At 42.4% G+C, this 21,887-nt stretch overlaps 1 protein-coding gene across 1 annotated transcript in view; it reads left to right on the top strand.

The window, feature by feature from the left end:
* Positions 1-18,770: 18,770 nt before the first annotated feature.
* LOC124606690 (retinol-binding protein pinta) overlaps positions 18,771-21,887 on the top strand; it is a 56,534-nt gene continuing 53,417 nt past the window's right edge. Inside the window, exons 1-2 of the mRNA XM_047138717.1 lie at positions 18,771-18,960; positions 19,063-19,508. Coding sequence (XP_046994673.1) covers positions 19,352-19,508 — 157 coding nt within the window. The 5' untranslated portion in view covers positions 18,771-18,960; positions 19,063-19,351. The remainder of the gene's footprint in view (positions 18,961-19,062; positions 19,509-21,887) is intronic.

Genomic DNA, 21,887 nt, shown 5'->3' with positions numbered 1-21,887 from the left:
AATGCCACTTTTGTTTTCTGCCGACATATTTTTGGTTGTTGTGAATACATAATTTTATCTATAAACCGCCACATTTTCATAATACTTGCGAATGATACAGGAAATGAACAGGAAATGAAGTAAATACAGACCTTTCGAAGTCAAAAGTCGGTAATATCCTACTAATTCGTGTTAAAATAGGCTCAATCGTCTTAAAGATACTTAATGCTTTATTAAGATAGACTGCCGTCGTGATGTTTTTGTAGTAAGCTGAATTTAATTTGTATTAGTATAATGAATATCTTAATTGCGTTTTCATTAGTTTACTGAACGCAACAGTAGTCATCAAGGAGAAATTAATCAGCAGCAGAATTTTCATTCACGATATCTAAAACAATCTGACAATGCTAAAGTAAATTTAAAATTCTATGCTCGTAGAAACCTACTGGTTCTAACGATGTCATTAATTCAGTGTAGTTTTAAGAGAATTTTCATCTAGAAATAAATTGCCGTGACGGTTGATCGATCAAGAGCGTTAAAGGTAAAATTTTACTAACAGATGACGAGAGGTACAAGTGTTTGAGAGATGACTTTCCTATCAATACAAGTGCCTGAGAGACGACTTTCCTATCAATCTCCTGGATAGTTTTGTTTCTCAAATCAACAGAGTGCTTTATCATCCAGAAGCACAGGTCATGTAGTTTTGTTGCTCGATTTTCTTACACTGCGACCGAAAGGTGTCTCAGCTGTTGTCAACAAATTCCAGCTGTGATGCACACACTCCTTGGGACAAAATTCGTAGCCCGTAACACACTTTTGGAGCTATAAGATGTAAAATATAATGTTCACACTACTCTTTGCTCGAGTTTACTTCCTTTGGTGGTGCTCAGACTTTCATTTCTTCTTAGGAAGTTAACGATAAAGGCATCATAACACGTCACCACTATCAGTACTGCATAGGAATGCTCAATGAGCGACCTGATGGCGTTCAATAATAGTCAATCCATTGATTTTTGTTGTTTCGAATTAGAGCATGCAGTACTCCTATACCAGACTTCTGACTTTGCCTGTTGAATGCAAATGTCGCATGATGGTTAAATGGTAATCCATCACGTATATGAGTAGTCGAGACTTCCTTAATGTGGAAAATCATTCATGCCAGAACGATCTGGCGTATTTTTCGCAAAAGCACTCGCTCCACACACAGTTCAAATCTTTCTATCTGCCTCCTCTGCATTCCCCCGTTATATGAAAAGTAAATATTGTGTTGCAGATGTTATACCTATTTCCACTTGCGACTCCTTTTACAATGCTTAACCGTAGTTAATGATATTCAAGCATGCAAAATCCAATGCTTAACTGCAAGATGATAACTATATCTTCAAATTCGAAAATGACAGTTGATACATTCACTGACAGCATCGCGCTGCTTTCACATGGGCGGCGCCGGATTTCAGGCGGCTGGTGGCGTCTGGCCGGTGGCCGGTAGCCGCTGCAGCGCGAGGAAACGCTCGAGCGCAAGCTGTTATGATCGCGACGCAGGCACGAGCTGTCCTGCGGAATTGTTTCTGGAAGTACTTGTTATTGCTGGTGGGTAAAATGTGAAGCGAATTACCTTCGATGTTCAATCAGACTCATAACTTTAGACGAGAGCCGAAACGTGGTAAACAAAAATAAATACAGTTGGACGCGAACAGGCGACTGTAAGTTTAGAATGCATGATGATTACCACTAGACCACAGGCTCACACAACTGGGCAACATCTCGGAAGTAGACAACACTTCCTCCTAACACTTCCGCGTCTTACAGTGTTGCCAGATTGTGCAGATGGCAGGACTTAGAGTTGTTAGAGGCTGTTAGTTTTATTGGCCACCTAAAGTGAACGACTCGGACTTAGTGTCTGCGGCGGCCGGCCGGCGTTCAGTTTTTATGTCTAAGACTGTATATTCGAGTGCTGCTATTCCTAGCTGTGTTACATCTAACGGCTAGTGTCTGGATCTAAGTCCGACGGGAAAGTAATGGTTGGCATACCTGGAAGCGTGACCAGGCAAGTTATTATGCATTAATGGGCATTGTGCTGAAGAAACGAGGGCTTAAATGTGAAGCGCACTGTGGGCCCAAATCGCAATAGTAAAAGCCCGCTGCCACATTGTGTCGCCGCCGTGTACTTTCGTCGATCCACCGACAACGAGGTAAGTAAGATCTACGTAATTTTCTTAGGATAAAATTGTAAACGGCTTGCCAGTGACTGCGCTTTTCTCTGAAGTTGAACAATTAATAACAAGCAGTTTATAACCGATGTGTTGGAGGTACATTCCACCCGATAATAACACCAAGTAGGTTCCTTACGATCCTTACCTTATTGAACCGAGTGTGTCACGCCATTATCAAGAGAAAATACGTTAATTATCAAATTATTTGCATAGACGATGATGAGTAAATTTCAGACTGTTTTGAACGATTGGTTATCGTAGTTAATTTTTGCACTTAGTAAGCTTATGCCGACCGTAGTAACTTAATAATAGACTGAAGTAATAAATTTGATTATTAAGATTTATTTCAATGCATATTCAGCTGAAGTTAGTTCAAGGATATTTCATGAAACTATAAAGCTTATTCCACCTGGCAATCGCCCAATTAATGAATTATTATCATTCAAAACATAGTTAATCAATTATTGGCAATATATTTCATTATCAGTAGATTAAACTGTGCTAAGTACGTAATATTAAAGACAGAATGACATCCCATTATTCAAAATCTCGATAGATAATCATCTGTGTTGTCAGCATTGCACTTAGCTGACAAATTACGAACAAAATAATTATTGAAAGTTAACCATTAATGCTTAAGTGTAGTTAGTTTGTTATGACATTATTTTACATGACTACTGAGCCTGACACAGCACTTACGTAAAAGTTCCCGTTCCACCTGCTGCGCTACAAACAGGTAAACTTTATTTTTGACACAATGATTCACGTACTTAGCAGTACTGTCGCTCATCAGTTGAGCTGGCGACCGATTTTTTAATTACTTTTCCAACTTCATTTCTTTCGGCAAAATCTCCACTGGCAAAATTTATTTCCAAATTATTTCCATTATTTCATTTACCGATCGTTACTGAATGAAATTACTCTTTCAATAACGATCAAGTTGTAACGTCTCCTGTTTCCCGCGGAATAATCATTTACTTCGGATTCGGATGCCTTATCCCGACACGACTCAAAATTCATAATTCATGGTCATTGTTAACTTATAATTTCGCAAACCTCGCGAAGCAGGGGGGGGGGGGGGGGGGTTATAATATAATTTTCGTTTGCGTCTTGCATCTTGTTTGAGTCGCATGAGTTCGTTGGTCCATGGTACTGGTGAACGTTTTGTGTTCTTTACTGTCGGTATTGATGTGTTTTGTGCATGTTGTATTACCTGTGTCAACTTGTGTGCTCCATAATCGATACCTCCATTGATGTTCTCTAGACCGTGTTGTTGGATAATTTCCGTTAATTTGTTCCAGTCTGCTTTGTGCAACAATAAGTGTCTGGTGTGTGATTTGGTCGTTGTGTTCTGAGTGTGAGTTAGTGTGTATGTTATGACAATGTGATCATTACTTTTTATGTTGTCGTATACTGTCCAGTTTGTTACGTATGCAATTGCTGCATTATTTGCTAGTGTAAAGTCGATTTTACTGCTCGTACCATCGAACCCTGTATTTGTTGGTATAAAACTCTCCTCCCGCACAGGCCAAAGGTAACGGTTGACCACCGTGACGTCCTCAGCCCACAGGCGTCACTGGATGCGGATATGGAGGGGCATGTGGTCATGCACACCGCTCTCGCGGCCGTATGTCAGTTTCCGAGACCAAAACCGCTACTTGTCAATCAAGTAGCTCCTCACCTTGCCTCACAAGGGCTGAGTGCAGCCCGCTGGGCAACAACGCTCGGCAGGCCGGATGGTCACCCATCCAAGTGCTAGCCTAACCCGACAGCGCTTCGCTTCGGTGATCTGGCGGGAACCAGTGTTACCACTGCGGCAAGGCCGTTGGCATATGTTGGTATAAGTCCTTCCGTATTCGTTACATGTAATTGTGTTTCTTGTATTAGGTCGGTGATTATGCGTCCTCTGTCATCTGTTGTGTCTGAGTTCCAGAGGGTCGATCTGGAATTAATAACTTATCACTAATTTTTTGCCTCTGACATACATTACTAGGTCCCTGATGTAGTCTGCGTACGGCTGTATTTGATGGTTGTATTGGGCGTACACGGATGCAATAACCCATGTGATTTTCCCATTAGTTATCTCTATGGAAACTAAGTGTTGATTGCATAACTGTGTTACCTTAATTATAAGTTCTATTTAAAATTACTATTGCAGCCTGTTATTGTGGTAGCATGTTTTGGTAGAGATGTTAGTTGCCCATTTCTGTTATAAGATTCTTGTAAGCACAAGATGTCTGCCTGCAAGTCTTGTGCTATTTTAGGGATTCCCGCGGTGGCTGTCGTACTGTTTTTTGTATTATGTTGTGATTTATTAATTTTTTGTCTGTGTGTTCTGGGTGTTTTATGTGTACAAAACATTTACCGCCTGTCTGTGAGTAATCGAAATATGTCCGTCCGTTTGCTCTTACATGATCTATATATATTTTGTCCAAGTCCACTGATTCTGACCTGCGCAGGCAGACCTGGAGCATGATGTAGATATATTTTCTGTCCTTAGGATGATTCTGTCTGTTTTCTCAGTTACTGGAAAACAGAGAGAATCTCCCTTTGGATGGCGCAAGCTAAGTAGCATCAGCTGCTCTGTCTGCAGTATCTCGTTTTTCTCTAGCCTACTTAAAAGTAAGTTAAATTCTAAATTATCATAATTAGGTGTGGCTGGCTTGCTGTTGGTGCTGGTTTCTGTCGCGGTTTCTGAGGTGGTACTAGACCGATTGTGGCTTGGTGTTGGCCGCTGATTGGGAGATATTTTAAGATCTCTTTGGGATGTCACACGGTCACATGTCGTTTTTTCATACGCTTCTTCAATGATTTTTGCCTTCACACGTTTTTCACTGATGTTGGTGGTGCTTGCTAGTGTGGTGTCGGCGATGGTGGTGATTTGTGTGGGACTGACTGTATGTGTTATGTTCTCTTTGTTGATGTTTGGAATGGAGGTTGTTTCTAGACGCACGTTGACATCGTTGCAAATGTCATATGTGACTGCCTCAGATTTGTCCTCATATAATTTGTCTACTTTTATAAGTCTGGGTTCGGTAGTTCTGAGTTTTGTATTGGTTTGTGGCCTGATTGTTTCGGTGTGTATTGATTCAGGGTCTACGTATCTGTCTGTTCCTTGTTCCTTTTGCCCGGGGTGAAGAGTGCCTCCCGAGACAAGTTTGACTGGTTTGATGTACTGTTCACATTTACGTGTGTAGTAGGGTTTTCCATGTGATGATGATTCTGGTTTGTGTTCATCTGGCGTATGCGTGATGTGATGTACTTTAGTTGGGAGAAATTGTGAATGAGTATGTCGGTTTTGTTTGTACATTTTCTTGTGCACATTATATGTAAGCTCAACTTCCAACTCATCTATCCTCTGCGTTAATGTTATTTGGAAGTTTATCCAGTGGTGTAATTGTCTTTTAATTTGCTTTGCCACCTCGTAGTGGATGGAGCCACCGATTGTCATGTCATCTATATATTCTGTCTATTAATACAGATATTCGTCGTAATTCTGCGGGAGACGATTCACTTGTCTTCTCCAGGAATTTGCTCTTTGGTAGCTTCTCTGTAAAGTTGACGGTGATCTGTATTTATGTATTTTGGGTGATTGGCTATGGGTGTTCGTGTTCTTGTGTGTGTACTGATCTTAGCTGTCATAGTCTATACTGTCCAGGAGCCGGTCATGCAATTGTTTGAAGGTCTGAAAGTCTCCTCCTTTTGTTTCAATGCAGACGCGGCCTCTGTACTTGCAGGGGATGCAGACGCAAAACTTGGACGTGCACTCAGTGCGCTTGCGACCTTGGTTGCCGCACTTGGCACGCGTAACGTCGGCCTTTCTGCAGGTTTTAGTCGTGTGTCCTAGGTCACATCACTTAAACCACTGGTTTACTACTGTATAGTCTTTCACTGAGAGTGATTCGAAGTTTATGTAGACCCTATGTCTTCGTGTGAGGACTCTGTGCAGGTGTGGGCTGACCTCCAGTATCTGGTGACTGATACCCCTTCCTTTAGGCCCTGTTTTAAACTTTCTTTTGACTTCTCTGTCGTCTCCTTTCGTGGTGTCACCGCCTAAATTCTGCTCGTAGGCTTTCTAGAAACTCCTCGTCGGTAAGTGTATCTGGCACGTGATATACTGCCACGAGTGGCTTGCACTTTCGCGGTCCTTCACAGACAATGGTGTGCAGGTCTTAAGTCTTTTCTATCATTTTTCGACAATCCTCCTGTGTCTCCGTTTCTACTATAACTGCAGTCTGGTTGGTTCTGTTTGACTTAATATGTATATTCTCTGTCGAACGGCTGTGGCGTCTTGATTTGCTGTCGATTTGATATATAGGGTTGTGACCTGTTCTATTCTTCGAGCGTCTTTGGCTTTGGGCTCTATTGTTAATGAGGCAGCATATGTCTGTGCTTGTGTTTGCGCTTGTTGTGTGACTTTATTAGTTAATTCTCTAAGTTGTTGCAAGTCTTGGTTCGCTACATTGAGTTCCCTATTTTAGTCCTCTATTTTCTCAGACTTCTCTTGCAGAGTTTGTATTTGTAAGTCTTTGACTGGATTCGATGCTCTCTGTAGTTCAAGTCTTAATCGCTTGTTTTCATCGTTTAGGCAGGACAGTTTAGCTTCAAGGCTAGTTATTTGGAAAGCCAAGGGAAACACTTTGTCTCTAATGACGGTTAACAGAGCAGATGAAACATGCTTAGCATTTAACTCTGCACCTATTTCGCTCAATATTTTGTCTATGATTGCTATCTTTTGACTGGGGAACATAGGCACAAGTTCTTCCTTCGTGTGTTCCATTCCTAGTCTGACGTTGATAACTCGAGCTAGTGTCTTAACCTATGCTTTCCTCCTCCTTTTAAACCGATTCCTATCTGAACAATAAGCTTTTATTTTGGGGTTAATTTGTGGACGTTGCTGCTTAGGATGTTTTAAGATTAAACTAAAACCATTCGCCTGCGACAACATTAAAATAAATTTTCTCAACAGCACCGAATAGCGATTTGTGAAGTGATTACTGGCCGTATTTTGCCACATTTCTCTGGTCTGAAACGCAAACGCTTACTGACGGGGAGACTAATCTCCCGGAAAGGAAGAAGGAACGAAATGCAACCTCTCACTTTGCACGTCATGTGCCTTTTATTGCAGTGATTATAAAATAGAGTGGAACGAACAATAAAGTTGGCAGGATGAGCACTGTTGACGTCAGTATAACGTTGCAGTGGCGGATACATATTTAGGGCGCGCGGGGAGCCCGAAATAGCGCCACTAATAGCGCTACTAAATTCTGGAATTCGTATGCATTTCTTGCACACTAAATCACTGTTGCAGTCTAATATGTCAACTGCGTATTTTCCTCTGAGAAAAAGCAATGGTAAACCGTCTTTGCTACATCAGTTTACTGAAACTGGTGTTCCACAGAGTCAGAGTGATTCCGCACCACGTAGAACGAGGTTATTGCAACGGAAAATGGTTGATCTTCAGCAATATTTTCTTCCATGTCACCTGCAAAGAATGACTGTGACATTTAATAGAACACATCAATATCCTCTGGCTTTGAAAGTGGCGATTACGTCCAGTTTTAGCATGTTAGAAGCGTCGTTGCTAAGCGCAAGTAAATGAAGTAACGTAAAGTAATTTCTGTTATGAAGTAACGTTTTCTTTAGTTCATTTAGTTTTAATGTAACCTATGAATAGTTGGAGATGTTCGATATTACTTGGAAAGTATTCCCCAATAACTCCTTGCTGTGCTGCGGACTAAGTATTTACCAGCTTTCGGGCAACTGCCTCTAAAAATGATCAAGAAATATGAAATGCTTCCTTCAAAAATGGTTCAAATGGCTCTGAGCACTATGCGACTTAACTTCTGAGGTCATCAATCCCCTAGAACTTAGAACTACTTAAACCTAACTAACCTAAGGACATCAAACACAGCCATGCCCGAGGCAGGATTCGAACCTGCGACCGTAGCGGTCGCTCGGCTCCAGACTGTAGCGCTTAGAACCGCACGGCCACTCCGGCCGGCTGCTTCCTTCAAGCACGCATATAGCTGCAGTGTCATGAAGAAGTTAATAGCGATAATAGCAGTAATAATCGAAGTATTTGAAAATTTCATATTACACAATGGTATTTCTCGACATAAGTAATTTCTTGAAATAGTGAAAAATTCAAAATGGCTTCGAATAGGGGCTGTGTTGACTAAAAGCGTCTTTACATCAAGTTGATATAAGACTCGCATAATTTCCGTTTCAAAAGCCTGCTGGTAATTAACCAGCTAATGGAGAACTGATTTTTTTTTACTCTCTCTAATCTGTGAGGTAAGCGCGTTATACGTTACGACACTATAATGAACATAGTGTGTCTGAGTCTCGATGGTCTGGTGGATTGATCCTAGTTTCTTAGTTACGAGGTATGACTTCAGTTCCCACTGCTGACATGTATTTTAAACAGAAACGTACGGATCTCCTTCACCTCTAGCAGTGCCAAGTGAAGAACGTCAGATTGCACCGCAGTTGAGAATCCGCAATGCAAACATCACATTCCTTCGCTACCAATTTGAATAGAGCCGCTTTAGGTTGGGCCATAGCAGAATCGGAAGTCGCAGAAAACAGAAACCCTGTCGCCATTGAGCTTCCTTACACTAGAAAGTTTGTTTTATTTAATGTGGCAATGGTCATTTAAGGTCACAGGGCTGTTATTTCATTTGGACTTGAGACGTTGAAAATTTAAGTGCTGGACCCAGATTCGAATTCGGTTCTCCTCCTTCGTGGTATCCTACATACATAGAACGATGTAGTTCGATTTTTTCGTTGTATTCGCCAAGACTGCAAACACCTGTAGGTCTCCATGAAAAGTCGTATGGCTCTTATTTTATTCGAACTTGAAGCACTAAAAATTTTGGTACTGGACACAGATTCAATTTCGGATCTCGTCCTTCCGCTGTCCGACTTATGTAGAACAATATAGTTCGATAAATTTCTTTATATTCCCCAAGACTGCAAACTCCTCCAGGTCTCCACGAAAGGCACGTACGTGAGTCCGAATCCTGGCCCAGCACAAAAATGTTCATGGTTTCATTAGATGCCCTAGCATATGCACACCGAACTGCTAGTGATAAATAATTTTCATTTTTAATGTCTCTTCAAGTGTTGTGAACAGGTTCTGTTATTTCTAGTCAAACATGCATATTCCCCACTACTGGTAAGCAAACAATTTGTGGATAGAAACCATCGGTGGTAGGTGCCGTGTTCGATTCCTGGTCAGGCAAAAAAAAAAAAAAAAAAAAAAAAAAAACAGTTCCTGCTTTCAGACTCAAATATCTCGCTTCTGGTGAAAAAATATGGTATCAAACATTTGAGTTTAGTTAGTTAACAATCTGATTACACACAGGGCTCGAATCCGCATCACAAAACTTTACATCATGGTGATTCGTTTCAAACACATGCAAACTCTATTACTTGAAATTATATTAAACTTTATTCGTGGTTGGTTAAAAGGGAGATAAGAGTGTTGACAGGGATGCAAGCAGAGCATAATAATTTTCAAATTCAGATTTGCTAACTGATACTGATGCAAACATCGACGTTTCACTACCCTTTATGCCCAGTCACGATTGACGAACGTTGCTTTGGTCGAGTGTCGGTCAGGCACGAAAGCTGTTGTTAGTTGCAATGGCTATAGGGGCTTTGTTTCAATCCAGATACAAAACAGAAAAGTTCGTCATGTCGTTTAAAGTTCGAAAATGAGCACAAGTAATTGCTCAATCATGAGTGCAGAAACGCTACTGGCAAACCAATGTTAATTTTGAGGTTTCCGTAGAGCGCTTGCCGCTGTTAATCGTTTTGTATATAACTAGTTAGTTAATATCCAGTTTACATCCAACCACTCTTATCAAGAACGACGTTTCATAGGTGTGGAAAAACCTTTTAAAAGGCTAAATTAATTCGAATTGTAATAGAAATTTAGGAGTGCAGATATTGTCTAAAAATCTCTTGTTCGTAAAAATATTTAATCTTGTCTAAAAATTGCTGGAAGGACTTATGTGACGGAATCAAATAACTGAAAGCCTAATAAGTACTTTAGTGATTTTGATATGTCCTTAAAACGAGACTCCGCCCGAACAGGCTATGAAGACCCAATGGTACAAACCGGCCGCCGTGTCATCCTCAGATCACAGACGTCACTGTACGCAGATATGAAGGGACATGCAGTCAGCACACCGGTTGGTAGCACATGTTCTGAGGCATCGAGGAATCGCAAATTTAGCATTGGAGGGCAGCGTGGAGGGTAAAAATCGTAGAGGGAGACCAAGAGATGAATACACTAAACAGATTTAGAAGGATGTAGGTTGCAGTAGGTACTGGGAGATGAAGAAGTTTGCACAGGATAGGGTAGCATGTAGAGCTGCATCAAAGCAGTCTCAGGACTGAAGACCACAACAACAACAACAACAACAACAGCGGCCAGTACACCGTTCTCCCGGCTGTATGTCAGTTTACGAGGCCGGAGCAGATACTTTTCAATCAAGCAGCTCCCCAGTTTGTCTCACAAGGGCTGTGTTCGGCAGACCGCATTATCACCCATCCAAGTGCTAGCCCGGGCCGATAGTGCTTAACTTCGATAGTCTGACGGCAACCAGCGTTACCACTGGGGCAAGGCCGTAAGCATGTGGAATGTCACTTACTGTAAGTAATTAGCAACTTGAGTTTACAAGCGTTAAGGACTGTCTCATCTCTAATGACGCGTTTCCGCGTATTTGCAATATTGTGGTGTTGATTTACATCTGGACTGATTATCTTAAAGAACAGTCTTCTCTAGGGATCACTTCTGGTATCCATTTTGTGTAGTCAAACGACTGTACTGCAAAGAGATTAGAGCACCTGCAAGACAGGTACCTTATGTGGGCTGCACGCCAATCAGGCGAAATGCATTTCAGGTCGTTCAGATATTTTTGGTTCTGATACTACCAAAGGTACCTCTTCTGTTGTGAATCTTTTCTTTGGAGGAAGTACGCGATCTGTCACTACTCGTCCATTTGACTGCGAGTGGAGTGTCAATGGTAAATCTAGTCGTTGTGTGCAGGGCAGACTTGAATCGGGGAGGATTCAAGGTGTTATACGTAGCCCCCTAACCAACAAGATCGAGGTGTTGCCTTCCACTGAAAGTGAAACAGAGCCAGTGGGACTCACTTCACCTTTCGGGAAATTTTCCTTGTCCTGCGTCAAGAGCAGGCAAATGCAAGATGCCAGGGTCTATTAATCGTCAGCGTTAAAAAAGTACGCCGAATAATGTTAACCATTACGGAAATGACAGCAAGGGACACGAATTAACACCAGATGCACTCAGTGTGTATGACTCGGGGTCTCACTTAACATTTTTAAGAGGCTGTTTCTTCAGCCATTGAAGGAAAAGGGTGCAGCCAACTGCAGATTGTGGTGCATGTTCGAACAAACGACACCTGTCGTCTGTATACTTGTATCATTTCAGCGAATGGAAGCGAAGGTAGAGAAGCCCAGCCATGTGCACAGAGTTTCAAGAAGCTCGCAATATGCAGCATTGTTTCATGAACTGATTAGGCCCTCGTTCGGAGTCGAGTGGAAGGACTGAACCAGAGACTTTGAATGAAATAACAATGAAATGTAGACCTTTTTAGCTGCTTACAAGCGTTGATAAATATCAATGGGGAAGTTGAAAATGTGTGCCCTGGCCAGGATCTCCTGCTTACATGGAATACGCTCTATTCGATGGGCCGTCGAGGATACAGAGGATAGTGCGACTGCAGGGGCTAATCTCTGGCACGCTCCCCATGAGAACCACATTTCCAACTTATTGTCCACACACTACATTTGTAGTGAACCTGCCCACCATACTCATTACTCGCGGCAGTCAATCTACCGAATCCTATAAGAGTTTGAGCAAAGTGAGTGCATCCGCACTGAAGATAATCATTGTCCAATAAGCCTCATCTATATATGAATAGGGCTCTGAGCACTATGGGACTTAACATCTGAGGTCATCAGTCCCATAGACTTACAACTACTTAAACCTAACTAACCTAAGGACATCTCACACATCCATTCCCGAGGCAGGACTCGAACCTGCGACCGTAGTGGTCGCGCGGTTGCAGATATGAATATGGCATCCGTTCTTTCGGACACCATTTGTGATCTTGGAGTTCTCGAAGAATGAAATTACAATGAAATCTAGACCTTTTTAACTCCTTACAGGCGTTGATAGGTATCAACGGGGACGGTTGAAAATGTCTGCTCTGACCGGGACACGAACCTGGGATCTCCTGCTTACATGGCAGACGCTCTATCCGACTGAGCCATCGAGGACACAGAATGTAGTGCGACTGCAGGGACTTATGTCTGCATAATAGGTGTAAAACAAAATATAGGGCTGTAGATAGAGATGAATGCTTGAAGCCTTCAGTGAATATTGGCAGAGATAAGTCCCTACAATCGCGTTATCCTCTGTCTCCTCGATGGCTCAGTCGGATAGAGTGTTGAAGACAGACAGTGACTGTGGATATTGTATCACAGACACAATCTACATCTATCTACATCTACATCGATACTCCGCAAGCCACCCAACGGTGTGTGGCGGAGGGCACTTTACGTGCCACTGTCATTACCTCCCTTTCCTGTTCCAGTCGCGTATGGTTCGCGGGAAGAACGACTGTCTGAAAGCCTCCGTGCGCGCTCTAATCTCTCTAATTTTACATTCGTGATCTCCTCGGGAAGTATAAGTAGGGGGAAGCAATATATTCGATACCTCATCCAGAAACGCACCCTCTCGAAACCTGGCGAGCAAGCTACACCGCGATGCAGAGCGCCACTTGACTGTTCAGAGATGTCACTAAAACCGCCCAAAGATGTAAACAAACATGCATGAGCAGCACCTATTAGACGGAGGGTGTCCGACAGCCGAACAGTTCCAGTCATTCCACCAGGAAGGAGGTACACGGCTCGTGTTGTCTGTAGTTCAGCCATGCCTAGACGGTCAAAACCGTGGTTCGATTGCGTCCGCATTGTTACTTTGTGCCACGAAAGGCTCTCAACAACGAAAGTGTCCAGGCGTCTCAGGAGTGAACCAAAGCGATGTTGTTCGGACATGAAGGAGATACAAAGAGACAGAAACTGTCGATGACATGCCTCTTTCAGGCCACCTAAGCGCTGCTACTGCAGTGGATGACTGCTACCTACGGGTTATGGCTCGGAGGAACCCTGACGGCAACGCCCCCATGTTGAATAATACTTTTCGTGCAGCCACAAGACGTCGTGTTACGACTCAAACCGTGCGCAATAGGCTGGATGATGCGCAACTTCACTCCAGACGCCCATGGCGAGGTCCATCTTTGCAATCACGAAACCAGGCAGCACGGTACAAAAAATGGCTATGAGCATTATGGGACTTAACATCTGAGTCATCAGTCCCCTAGAACTTAGAACTACTTAAACCTAACTAACCTAAGGACATCACACACATCCATGCCCGAGGCAGGATTCGAACCTTGTTCTAGACTGAAGCGCCTAGAACCGCTCGGTCATAACGGCCGGCGCAGCGCGGTACAGATGGGCCCAACAACATGCTAAATGGCTGCTCAGGATTGGCAACACGTTCTCTTCACCGATGAGTCTTGCATATGCTTTCAACCAGACAATAGTTGGAGACGTGTTTGGAGGCAACCCGGTCAGGCTGAACACCTTAGACACACTGTCCAGCGAGTGCAACAAGGTGGAGGTTTCCTGCTGTTTTTGGGTGGCATTATGTGGGACCGACGTACGCCGCTGGTGGTCATGGAAGGCGCCGTGACGGCTGTACGATACGTGAATGCCATCCTCCGACAGATAGTGCAACCATATCGCCAGCATATTGGCGAGGCATTCGTCTTCATGGAAGACAATTCGCGCCCCCATCGTGCACATCTTGTGAATGACTTCCTTCGGGATAACGGTATCGCTCAACTAGAGTGGCCAACATGTTCTCCAGACATGAACCCTATTGAACAAGCCTGAGATAGATTGTAAAAGGCTGTTTATGGACGACGTGACCCAACAATCACTGTGAGGTATCTACGCCGAATCGCCGTTGAGGAGTGGGACAATCTGGACCGACAGTGCCTTGATGAACTTGTGAATAGTATACCACAACGAATACAGGCATTCATCAATGCAAGAGGATGTGCTTCTGGGCATTAGAGATACCGGTGTGTACAGCAATCTGGACCACCACCTCTGAAGGTCTCACTGTATGGTGGTACAGCATGCAATGTGTGGTTTCCATGAGTAATAAAAAGGGTGGAAATGATGTTTACTTTGATCTCTGTTCCAATTTTCGGAACAGATTCAGGAACTCTCGAAACCGAGGTGATGCAAAACTTTTTTTGATATGTGTATATTAATGATCTCGTGGACAGTATTAGTAGTAACTTCAGACTTTCTGCAGATGATGCAGGTATCTATAATGAAGTACTGTCTGAAACAAGCTGCAGAAACAGCTATAATGAAGTACTGTCTGAAAAAAGCTGCACAGATATTCAGTCAGATCTTGATATCAAAATGATGTAAAAGTTCGCAACTTGCTTTAATAGTTCGGGAATGTAAGACATGCACTTCATAAACTTGAAAAAAAAACGTAATGTCCTATGAGTCATAGCTGGAAATACCAACACATAACAAATACCTAGGTATAACACTTTGTAGGGATATGAAATGGAATGATCACATAGGCTCAGTCGCGGGCAAAGCAGGTAGTAGATTTCGGTTTATTGGTAGAATCCAGGGAAAATGCAATCAGTCTATAAAGGTTGGTTACAAATCACTTGGGCGACCTATTCTAGGATATTGTTCAAGTGTGTGGGATCCGTACCAGCTAAGACTAACAGAGGATATTGAACGTATACAGAGAAGCGCAGACGAATGGTAACACGTTTGTTTGAGCCGTGGGAGAGTGTCACAGAGATGCTAAAGAAACTGAAGTGGCAGACGTTAGAAGATAGATGTAAACTAGTCCGAGAAAGCATACATACAATGTATCAAGAACCCGCTTCAAATGATGACTCTAGGAATATACAACAACACCCTGCATATCGCTCCCATAGGAATCTTGAGGACAAGATTGGATTACTTATAGCACGAACAGAGGCATTTAAATATTCTTCCTCAGCTCCACACGCGAGTGGAACGGGGAGAAATCCTAATAACTGGTACAATACGATGTACCCTTTGCCACGCGCTTCACAGTATTTTGTAGAGTATTTATATAGATGTAGATACTGCCATCGAGTGAATCCTTGTGTATCAGTAATGCCAGCAGATTGTCATACGAGTTTGTACTGCCACACACCCTAGTTTTCGTAGTCAAGAATTACTTGTGTTTCATATATCGCCTAATATTTATTCGCTTGCCGTTTAAAGCATAGTTGACCTGGTAGCAACCAAACTATATTCTGTAATAAAAATTACAGTGGGAGGTTATCTCTCCTCGTACGTCTTATGACGCTCCGACATGCTCTTTCTCGCATACCAGTGAACAGAAGATCACTTATCTCATTCTCAAGTGGCTGATATAAGCTGACACTCATGCAAAGGCATTACACAGCTTTCGCCGGCGATAAACAAAACCATTCACTAGTAAAGAATCTCTCCCTTGGCCATGAGTTAGAAATTCGTTAATTTCTCCGGAAGCTTATCTGGGAACAGATAAAGTGGCAAATGAAAGTGGGCCTGCCGCACCAATGAACACTGATGTTGGAATATTGATTTTCATAGCGTTCACACAAATTTGCTTCTCCATAGGCATTTTTAACTTAAAAACAATAAAAATAGTGGCGCGTAGTAGAAAATTTACTTCAGATCATAACGTCTTCCATTTTGGTGAAGAGATGCGGACGTTAGCTGATATACTGTATTTGCGTAGCATACCTATTTATTCTCTTTTCTTTGAAATTATTTCCAACCTGCTGTGTTTGATCATGTTCATTTATCACGATTGATTTCGAAGCTCTGATCGTTACATCAGCCACATGTCTGACGAACTGCTGATCACTCGCAAAGTAATTCACGTATCTGCACATTCATGGAACTTAAGTGGTAATATCAACCAAAACAACAAATACAATACTATCATGAACAGTAATAAACACAATAAACACGTGTAGCTCCACCTTATCTGGCAGCATTAATCAAAATGCCTGATTTGAGTATTCAAACTGGCATTTTGCTTAATGTTTTCAGTTAAGTTGGAGCTACTCAAGTATGCACGTATATTGCTTGACTTGGTATTTTGGTTGATGCTGCCAGTTAAATTCCATGATTGTGTAAATATGTACTCTGCAGCTGCGCAACAATTTATCACAGCATGTTCTTGATGATGGAGCCGTCAGAACTTCGAAATCGATCGTAGCAATAAATGAACATCATCCAAATATTTCGAAAAATTGAAACTGATGTAGACTTTACAAAATAACAGCAGGTGACAATGGTATTCCGAAAGCAACCCGCCATGATAACCGTGCGTGTTAAAGCGCCGCTTCCGGAACGGAGGTGCCGCCTGCCCCGACGTGGGTCAGTGAGCCGGCCATTCTGGATGCGGTTTTTAGGCGGTTTCCCACATCTCACTCGGTGAACATCAGACTGGAACGCAAATCCCTCTTCAGTTACAAGATTCGCAAACATTTAGAAAACTTCCGCTTACTTTCACTTCACGCAAACAGCTGCGGTACAGATATACTGTTCCAAGTGGTTGGGGGGGGGGGGGGGGGGATGGGGGGGAGGTGCGCGAAAGGAAGGGCATTCGAACACCCCTTAAATTAACCGTGCCAAACCTGTAAATAACCATGCTGACCTGCACCGATGCTGGACAAGAAAAATATATTCTGGAAGCATTTGAGCTGTGAACTGTGACAGCTCGAACTTTTCCGCCTCGCTGAGTCAAAAATGTTCAAATGTTTGTGAAATCTAATGGGACTTAACTGCTAAGGTCATCAGTCCCTAAGCTTACACACTACTTAACCTAAATTATCCTAGGACTCGAACCTCCGTCGGGATCAGCTGCACAGTCCATGACTGCAGCGCCCGAGACCGCTCGGCTAATCCCGTGCGGCCTCGCTGAGTCATGCCTTGTAGCGTGATTCTAGTAGCAAGCTCAGTTACTCGAGAGAGAGTAGAATTTAGTCTGTCTCGGAGCTCCTAATGGTGTGCCGTGTAACTACTGACGCATTTCGCGTTGTTAATACTTTGCAACTGTATGATAACGAAAACTCCAAGGAATTAGATATGTGCGAAACTTCATTTCTTCCGTTTCCGGAAATTTCCTTTCTATAGTTGTTTCACCGTGTCAGTAGATAAAGAAAAATCGACAATCTTGTATAGTTACAATACGCCATTGGCACCTCGGTTATGGAGCTTGGTGCACCCTCAGTGTGCAAATAGGACTATTTAACTGACGATAGGTGACACTGCACCCTTTTAGTGACTTAGCATTTGTCAAAAAAAAAAAAAAAAGATGGTTCAAATAGCTCTGAGCACTATAGGACTTAACATCTGAGGTCATCAGTCCCCTAGAACTTAGAACTACTTAAACCTAACTAACCTAAGGACATCACACACATCCATGCCCGAGGCAGGATTCGAACCTGCGACCGTAGCGGTCCCGCGGCTCCAGACTGAAGCGCCTAGAATAGCATTTGTCTTTGTTCCAGTAGTGAAGCAAGGGCATGAAGGGCGGATGGGGTGATAAAACGTTATATTCTCGAAGGAAAGGCGTCATGTATGCAAACTGCTTAAATCTCAACGGTTTGTGACAAATGTAACAAACGTAAGAGAGGATAGCACATGCAGATCTTGCAGAATATATTTCCGGTGCGCTTTCAAGTGCTTCGAGTATGTTTCTTTGGCAACAATGGCTGGAATGCGATTGCCTTAGTAAATCTTATCTGAGTTCTGAATTGATCGCAATTGTGCCATTGCGTGACTAGACCTGTAGACCTTTCTCCGTCATATTCTTGTTTGCAAATGTTAGTTAGGGACCACAGACAGATGTGAAAAGCAGCTTCGATAACTTTGTCTACATGAACCGTTAAAAGTACTGAGGCCTTTTAGAACGTGAGCTGTTAGGGTAAACTGACAATAAAAAACAATATGTAGACAAATACTATCACCTGTTCCATTCCCACTGTTGACAGTCTACAATCATGGGAACCGCTGAGACTAGAGAATATAAATACACGATATTTCTTCTTCAGATTGGCCCCTAGTATATCATCTGTCAATATGTGTCTGATTTTTTCCGGAACGCTATGTAACTGCACACAGCTACTAAATCTTATATTTCGCTCAGGGAACTGACGAATATCGTGTGACCGTACATAGTAAGTAACCATGCCAAGGAACTCTTGTCACAGTGCAACCAACACAAACTGACCCGTAAGCAAGCAGCTGCGCTCCTCCACTGGTGTCTGCCGGCCCTGCAGCGCTGTTCTGTTGTCTAATTGGTCCCCCTCTGTCCCGTCTCCCACTCCCACTACATTAAGCAATTGCGCATGCGCGCACACGAAGCTCCGTTTCTGCGACTCTCAGACTGTACCAGCGCGGAACTGCTAATTGGACGATGCCGACAGTTCGTTATCATTCGCAATATTACGGATACAGTTTTCTGGTCACATGGGAAAGGCGGGACGAAAGAACAATAGCGGAGCCGACGAAGGACGGTGTAGTAAAGTATAACAGCGCAGAGCACAAGCGAGCGCAGTCTGGCACTGTAGAGGCAGAGGTACAGACCTGGGTGAGTTGCACTATCGCCTCTCAGAGGGACTAAATACGCTTAGCTTTCATTTTAATTTCGTTTCTACATTAATACAATTGCTTTTCTTTGTGATTTTTTTAGATATCTTATCAATGAACTCGATCAGCCTCCGTCCGATAGAAACGAGATACAGTATCGCATATACAGAGATGCTGTTAGGAGTCTGACTGTGTGTACTCCTTTGAATCGCCGCCCTTTAGCAGCATTTCCAGCAGGAGGATCATAATCGTCTAGGGCAGGCTGTCAGCAAACACTTGTGTTGCCGCAGTGCGGAACTTTATCTGTTGCACTCTAAACCTGCAATATCTCGGCTCCGCCCACAGGCAGTCACCCCAGAGTGTAGTGTCCGCAGCGGAAGCAGGTGGCAGTCATGGAGATTGTGGAGGACGGCTACATTACAACACTAGACGGTGATGCCCTCCGACACGCGGCAGAGGTGCTCAATGAGGCAGAAGATCGTCTGCCCGAAGAAGTGGCCAAGGTGCGCGCCTGGCTGCGCACGCAGCCTCACCTCAACGCTCACACTGGTAAGTTGGCTGCCTTGCGCGCCGAACACCGCCAGCTTTGACAGCAGATTACTGTGTTGAGAGTTAGTCATGTTAGGTGAATACTAGTGATCCTGGTACGTGCGCGTGTAATATTCGCGCACCGCTATCGTGGTAAAAATACAATACCGTATTCTCTTTTACGCACATACAAAACTGAAAACGTAACTGCTGGAACATTGTACCAGGATAATAACAATGTACTGATTCCATCCCGTTCTTGGCAATGTTTTCGAGATGTTGCGTCATGAAAGCTCAGGGAACGCAGTTAGTTTCAAAATACTACTTTTACAAAACCACGAGATAGGAAGTCAGACTTTTAACGCTCTACGAAATACTGTTGAATCGTTACAGACAGTGGCGCAGCCGGCCGCAGTGACTGAGCGGTTCTAGGCGCTTTAGTTTGGAACCGCTACGGTCGCAGGTTCGAATCCTGTCTCGGGCATGGATGTGTGTGACGTCCTTAGGTTAGTTAGGTTTAAGTAGTTCTAATTTCTAGGGGACTGCTGACCTCAGATGTTAAGTCCCATAGTGCTCAGAGCCATTTGAACAGTGACGCAAAGTTGATCCAGATACACGCGGTATTGTCACCCGAGGTAGCAGCTATTACCAGAATGCTAAATTAAATTTTGAGACTTCATAGATCTGTGCGATGGTGTTCCAATTTCCACATCATCCACATTCTTACTACTACAAGGATGTAGTTTGCTGTTACTTCAGATCTCAACACACTACGTTTTTACGTAGTGATTACTTGCTAGATTAGATTAGATTTACTTTCATTCCAGTTGATCCGTGGTGAGGATGTCCTCCAGGATGTATAACATGCCAGGAAAATAACAATACATGACAATATTTACAACTAAAACAAATAAGCTAATGTACCATTACACAGGTCCCAAGTAGAATGATCGTCATTTGTTAATGAACACTATATGAAAGAGTCATTTTACAAATACTAAGGCACTGAATTTAAAATAAAAAAGTTTTTTATTTATTTATAAGGTAATAAACGTGTAATACAACTACTATAATACTTATTTACAATGAACACATTACTGCACTGAAATGGTGCAGAAGTTAGATTGTACTTACACACAAACACACACACACTCACACACACACACACGTGTGTGTGTGTGTGTGTGTGTGTGTGTGTGTGTGTGTGTAAGTACAAATATTTACAATGAACACATTACTGCACTAAAATTGTGCAGAAGTTATATTGTACACAAACAAATCAGTTGGTTTTACTGAGAAATTCATCAATGGAGTAGGAGTTGGCCATCAATAAATCCTTTAGGCTCCTCTTAGACTGAATTTCATTGGTTGTTAAGCTTTTTAATGGCTGCTGGCAAGTTATTGAAGATGTGTGTTTCTGAATAATGCACACCTTTTTGTACAAGACTCAGTGACTTTAAATCCTTGTGAAGATTATTCTTATTTCTAGTATCGATTCCATAAATTGAGCTGATGGTTTGAAAAAGTGATATATGTTAATGACAAATTTCATTAAGGAATAAATATATTGGGAAGCAGTTGTTAGTATCCCTAGTTGCCTAAACAGGCTTCTGCAGGATGTTCTTGAGTTCACGCCACATATAACTCTTACTGCACATTTTTGTGGCTTGATGAATTACCCCAAAAAGTAATCCCATATGACATTATGGAATGAAAGTAAGCATAGTATGCCAGCTTTTTCATTTTTATATTCCCTTTGTCTGACACAATTCACATTGCAAATAGAGATTTGTTAAGACACTTCAGCAGTTCTGTAGTGTGTTCCACCCAGTTATTTCGAGTGTTTTTCTTCTGTAGTAATTTGAAGAAGGTACAAGATTACGTGTTCTAGAAGCATAACTTATAAAAATATTTTGAAACGAAATGTTTTAATGTGAAATATCATCTTGTAAGGAAATAGTACATTCGAGTAGAGTAGTTATCTACTTACTTGTCTACTCACTCAGATTATCTGTGATTTTCCTGTGTACACATAAAAATATATACTGGTACCATATTTTCAAATGCTTAAATATTTAAGCATTCCATGTTTGGATACTTCACAACTGATGTGGGGCTACTTCATTAATACTATTAATTGATTTTGCACAATTTTCTTCCACGATCGTGTAATTCATACCTAAATAAAATTCCTGAGTCTCGGTTGCAGATGTGTTATCCTCAGCTCTACTTACACGTTCATTTTACTTGTTACTGTACTTGGTACTACATTTAAAATCTATACTCTGAACTACTGTTGCAATACATACTGATTTTTCACTTTTGTGCAGTGTAACCTTATACAGAAGTTGCACATGCTTGGTTATGGCATATCAATTTAGAGAAAATGAAGTAGTAGAT

Source organism: Schistocerca americana, chromosome 1, assembly GCF_021461395.2.
Source record: "Schistocerca americana isolate TAMUIC-IGC-003095 chromosome 1, iqSchAmer2.1, whole genome shotgun sequence".
Taxonomy (NCBI): Eukaryota; Metazoa; Arthropoda; class Insecta; order Orthoptera; family Acrididae; genus Schistocerca; species Schistocerca americana.
The sequence above is the reverse complement of the archived record's forward strand: the minus strand, read 5'-3'. Positions and strand labels throughout refer to the sequence as shown.